The sequence below is a fragment of the Mustela nigripes genome, chromosome 13 (genome assembly GCF_022355385.1).
Source record: "Mustela nigripes isolate SB6536 chromosome 13, MUSNIG.SB6536, whole genome shotgun sequence".
Classification (NCBI taxonomy): domain Eukaryota; kingdom Metazoa; phylum Chordata; class Mammalia; order Carnivora; family Mustelidae; genus Mustela; species Mustela nigripes.
This window is the reverse complement of record NC_081569.1, coordinates 51,088,169-51,094,168: the sequence shown is the minus strand read 5'-3', so window position 1 is coordinate 51,094,168 and position 6,000 is coordinate 51,088,169. Positions and strand designations below refer to the sequence as shown.

Below are 6,000 nucleotides of genomic sequence, written 5' to 3'. Positions count from 1 at the left end.
GACCTCTTTTTAGATTTAGGGGACTCAGTGATTCCATAGATCGAGATAGTATCTGTGTTATAGGAGTTCCAGAAGAGGAAGAGCCAGGGTGGAGGAAAAGGGCAGAAGGTTTATTTGAACAAATAATAGCTGAGAATGTCCCTAATCTGGGGAAGGAAATGGGCTTTCAGGCCCAAAAGGCATAGAGAACTACCCTTAAAACCACAAAAACAAGTCAACATCATGACACATCATAGTGAAACTTGTAAAATATAAAGATAAGGAGAGAATACTAAACGAAGCTCCAGAGAAAAAGTCCTTAACTTATAATGGCAGACACATAAGACAAGCAGCAGACCCATCTACACAGACCTAGCAGGCCAGAAGACAAGTGGCATAATATATTTAAGGTGCTAAATGGAAAAAAAAAATGCAGCAAAGAATACTTTATCCAGCAAGGCTGTCATTCAGAATAGAAGGAAAGCTAAAGATTTTCTAAGATAAGCAAATTCTAAAGTTTGTGAACACTAAGCCTTCAGGAAATATTAAAGGCGGCACTTAGAGTAGGAAAGAGAGATCAAAAGTAACAAAGACTAGAAAGGAACAAAGACAGTCTTCAAGGGGAGCTACTTTAGAGATGATACAATGGCACAAAACTCATATTGTTCAGTAATTAACTCTGAATGTAAATGAACTAACTTTTCCAATCAGAACCCATAGGGCATCAGAATAGATTTAGAAGCAAAACAAAACAAAACAAAAACCCGACCCACCAATATGCTGCTTACAAGACTCATTTTAAACTCAAAGACTCCTCCAGATTGAAAGTAGAGAGACATTTATCATGCTAATGGACATCAAAAGAAAGCTGGAGTATCCATCCTTATATAGGACAAACTAGATTTTAAACCAAAGACTTTAATAAGAAATGAAGATGGGCACTATATCATTATAAAGGGGTTTTCCAACAAGAAGATCAAACAATTGTAAATATTTATGCCCCTAACCTGGGAGCAGCCAAATATATAAATCAGTTAATAACAAACTTAAACTCATTGGTAATAATACAATAATAGTAGAGGACTTTAACACCCCACTCATAGCAATGAGCAAATGATCAAAGAGGAAACAGGGCTTTGAATGACACAGTGGACTATACTAACAGATATATACAGAGCATTTCATCCTAAAGCAGCAGAATATACATTCTTTTTGAGTGCACATGGAACATTCTCCAGAATAGATCACATTTTAAAGGGTCACAAATCAGGCCTTGACCCCTACAAAAAGACTGAGATGATACCTTGCATATTTTCAGACCACAGTGCTATGAAACTTGAAGTCAACTACAAGAAAAAATTCAAATGGTCACAAATTCATGGAGATTAAAGAACATCTTACTAAAGAATGAATGAGTTGGGTTGCCTACGTGGCTCAGTCGGTTAAGAGTCTTGAGTCTTGATTTCAGCTCAGGTCATGCTCTTGGGGTCATGAAATCCAGCCCCACATTGGGCTGTGCATTAAGTGCAGAATCTGTGAGAAAATTTCTCTCACCTTCTCCCTCTGCCCACTTATATGCTCTCTAAAAATAATATTTTTAAAAAACAGAACTAAAGAGGGCATGTGATATGATGAGCATTGGGTGTTATACTCAACTAACAAATCATGTGAACATTATATCAAAAACTAATAATGTACTGTACCTTGGCTAATTGAATTTAAATAAAAAATAACATCAAATCTCTGGGAAAAATTTAAAAATAATAAAACATTAAAAAATCTAAGTGGAAATAAAATAAAGATATGAATGGGTTAAGCAGGAAACTAAAGGAGAATTTAAAAAATAGATGGAGGCAAATGAAAATGAAAAGTGACAGTCAAATCCCTTTGGGATGCAGCAAAGGCATTCCTAAGAGGGCAGTATATAGCAATACAGGCGTTCTTCAAGAAGCAAGAAAAGTCTCAAATATACAACCTAACCTTATACCTAAAGGGGCTGGAAAAGAGAACAGCAAATATAGCTTAAATCCAGCAGGAGAAGGGGTACTGCCTGTGCTGGCCTTCTGGGAGAGAGAAATATCATGCTGGCTTAGAGTCAGACCTGCCCTAGGATATATGCACTTGAGAGACACAGAGGCACAGGGTTTGGTATAAAGGGGTCCCATTTTCACTGAGGGCCACTCTGTTGCTCTCAGTCCTGCAGTTTTGGTGGTGAGGACAGAAATGGTGTCATCCCTCTTGACCAAAGACCGGGGATCTCACACCTCCTGCTAATAAGGAAGCCCTTAAAGAATAGCCAAGGCCATCAATTCACTGAGCATGAAGAGCTCTCCTGGATTTTATCTTTGGCCGGAGGCTGGGATTCAAGACCAAATCTTAAGGGACCTGTACATTGCAGACCCATTCCTTTCCTCCAGAGAAAAGCCTGTCCATGCTGTGTCTGGTGTCCTTTGTCTTAGAAAAAATGGTCCAGTTTCTGTGCAGTGCAAAGAATCTATGGTGTAGCACAGTGAAAAGCAGCAACAAGGTTATCCAACCTCTGTGCATGTCCCTGCCAGTGAAAGACTATTTGGGGGCACCTGCAAGGTCTTTTGTTCTTGAAGAGGCAATATACTTCCTTCCAAATGTACTCCTGGAAGGGAAACTTTCTCTCTGAGTGTGACCCAAGAGATCCCTACAACAATTTGTGCGCGCCCAGACTGCGATTTCTCTTTACTTAATGGAATTTAGTCTTTAACATTTCTGGTTGTGCGACTATAGTTAGTGGATCAGGTTTTTTGTTTTTTGTTTTTTTGTTTTTTTCTCTTTAACTCTTTATTACATTAAAACTATTATTAGCTTCAACTGGATTAAATTTCAACGAAAATAAGTATAGTTGGGAAGAAACCAAACATGTCATATAAATGTGATGAAGTGAACATTTGATAAATTCAGTATACATTATGAATATTTTAAAAAATCTACAAAAAAAAAAACAAATTAATACCAGTTTATTCTGAGGATATGTTTGGTCCTCAGTCTACTAATGGCTGCTTTCATCTCCTGATTTCTCAGAGTATAAATGATGGGATTCAGTAAAGGTGTAATAATTGAATAAAACACAGAAAGAAATTTATCCACTGAAAAGCCACTAGATGGCCAAGCATAAATGAAGATAATTGGCCCAAAAAATAGAGTGACCACAGTAATGTGAGCAGACAGTGTGGACAGAGCCTTGGAGAGTCCACCAGAGGATCGACGTCGGACAGTTACCAGAATAACAGTGTAGGAAATGAGCAGGAGTATGAAGCAGATGAAAGACAACAGTCCACTGTCAACAGTTACCAGCAACTCCAGAATGTAGGTCTCAGTGCAGGCAAGTTTTAGAACACGGGGAAGGTCACAAAAAATATCATCTACTATGTTGGGGCCACAAAAAGGCAAGGTGATAGTAAAAACCATCTGGCTCATCATATGCACAAAACCAACAGCCCATGAGAGCAGCACGGAGCCCACGAGGACCCGGCGATTCATGATGGATGTGTAGTGAAGAGGTTTGCATATTGCAATGTATCGATCAACAGCCATGACTATGAGAAGAGTCATCTCACTGCCGCCTAAAAAGTGGAGGAGGAACATCTGAGCCATACAGCCCCACAAAGAAATAGTTTTATACTCTCTGAGGAAATCTGTGACCATCTTAGGAGTTGTGATTGTGGAAATACACATATCCAGGAAGGAGAGATTTCCAAGAAGGAAGTACATTGGTGTGGAGTACAGAAGTGAGTCAAAGGTTACAGTGACCACGATGAGAAGGTTTCCTGCCATAATTGCTACATAGGCCAACAAAAATATGAAAAAAAAGAAAATTTCAAGTTCCCACGTTTTGGTGAGTCCTAACAAAACAAACTCTGTTACCATTGAGCTATTCATCTTATTCATCTAGTCTACGTAGGGGTTTGCAGAAAGTCGTTAAAATGTAGAAAATCTGGAAAAAGTAACAGTTTAACCTGTGATAATTTTGAAGATATGGCCATATAGAAAGTAGTATTTGATTAATATACAAAGAGAGAAGATGGACATTTCTAAAAAATACATTTTAATTGATTAATTCATGCAACATTCACATTACTGTATTTTTTTTTCAGTAAGAAAAGTCATAAAAGATGAGAAGTTTGTCATAAAAATTTTAAACATAGTTTGCAGGCACAGATTGTCTCCACATTGATTTGTTTTTATCCAGAGTTTATGAGCAATGAGTTCAATGGGTCAAGCAGTCCAAGAGCCAAAAGGCCGTTAGTCAAATGAGTTAGTTCAAGTGTATAGAAACATAGTCATTGAACTGTGGTGCCTATTATTTTATCGTTTACCCCTTTCCCCTGCTGTAATCTGAAATAGTCAGGTAAGTGCATGTGACTTGAATTATGTTCCTACTCAGCAAATAACTTCAGGAATTTAGCAAATTCTTCCCGAAGCTTTAAACTGGCTATAGCCTGTGGTGCGTTCTTACCCGCCCCCACAAAAACTATAATAAAACAAACTTCCCAGTTTCTGCCCAGGAACATAAATACTTCTTAGTGTACAGATTTCCTTTATTCTTTTCTTTTCTTCACCCCTCCGCTCCTCTCTCATTTCTCCTCTCACTTCCCTTACCCTCCTCTCTCCTCCTTTCCCTCCCCCTCCTTTCCCCTCCCCCTCCTTTTCCTCCTCTTCCCCCTGTTTTCCCTCCTTGTTTCTTTCCTGTCTTCTTTTTCTTTCCCCCTCTCCCTTCCTTCTCTTCTCCTCTCCTCTCCTTCCCCTCCTCCTCCTCTTTCTCTACCTCTTCCACCCTTTCCTGCCCCTCCTCCTCAACTACCACCTCCTCTTTGTTCTTCTGTAGAGCTCTTTATCTTAAATACTTTGGTTTCTGGACAAAACTGCTGACTTTGGCTCTTTAGCCTTTTTGCCTATTTGCATCAGTCTCTTGTTGCTAGGTTCTTGGCTGAAGTTTGCTTTCTTGTCCCTTTGCAATCAGTTTATAGGTGGACGATGACCAACCAGCAGATTTTTTACAAGTAAATGTTTCCTTGGTCCCTACACGCTTATCTTCTTTTGTACCCAGTGCTTTCCTCGGATGTTTCATACTTGTATGCAGACTTTTTCTTGACTCTTACACTGGCTCATGTATCTTTGCCACTCGTACTTTGTGTGTATTCCCATATTGAGCTGACACTGATCACTTTTAAATACTTTTTCATTTTGATTTAGATCTTTTCATCCCAGATTTTTTTTCCTGTTTTCTTCTTTTTGAAAAACTATTAGTGATACACACAAAGACACAGACATAGTTACAGAATCATACATATACACATAAACAAAAATACATATACCATGTTCTAATTCTGGAGCCCCAGAACAGATTGTGTAAAATCTATTCTGAATATAATTTTTTTGACTTAATAGTTCATAAAATACTCAGACATTATTATTTAGCCCAACTATCAGAATAACGGAAAAACAAAAACAAAAAACCTCGAACCAAGAGTCAAGATTTATATTCTAGTCCTGGCCTCTACATTTACTAGGGAAATATGGTCTTAATTTTTTGAACATTGATTTATTTTTCAATATATATATAAAGTAATACCTACTCTTCAACCTCACAGATTGTTATGAGACTACCAAGGATAACATATATGGACTATATTTGTGTATTTCATTGTATACCCATAGGTACTATGGATGTGCATTCACAAAATTCTGTCTTTAGCATTATATCATTTTTTGGTGATTATAAAGTTACCCAAACCAATAAGAACCACAGAAGAATTTTACTATGGAATACTTGGTAAAACAGACAGTCTAAATGAATGTTTTTCTCTGTTAAATTTAATGATATAATTACCTATTTGTCTCCATTATAAAGATTTATTATCATCATTGGTATTCTATTTCATGTAGTAATTGAGTCACGTACTATTTATGTGTAGTTTCAAAACAATGCAGTCTTCAGACTCAAAATATTAAAGGAAAAAATCTTGAGAATTATTAAAGTAATTTTTA

At 37.4% G+C, this 6,000-nt stretch overlaps 1 protein-coding gene across 1 annotated transcript; it reads right to left on the bottom strand.

Moving 5' to 3' along the window:
• Nucleotides 1–1,223: 1,223 nt before the first annotated feature.
• On the bottom strand, nt 1,224–3,900 carry LOC131998640 (olfactory receptor 4K13-like). The gene is made up of 2 exons (XM_059371127.1): nt 2,979–3,900; nt 1,224–1,240 (listed from the first exon to the last, which is right to left on the bottom strand). Exons 1-2 carry the CDS (start codon nt 3,898–3,900, stop codon nt 1,224–1,226), a joined length of 939 nt encoding a protein of 312 aa, XP_059227110.1.
• Between the last annotated feature and the right edge of the window lie 2,100 nt (nt 3,901–6,000).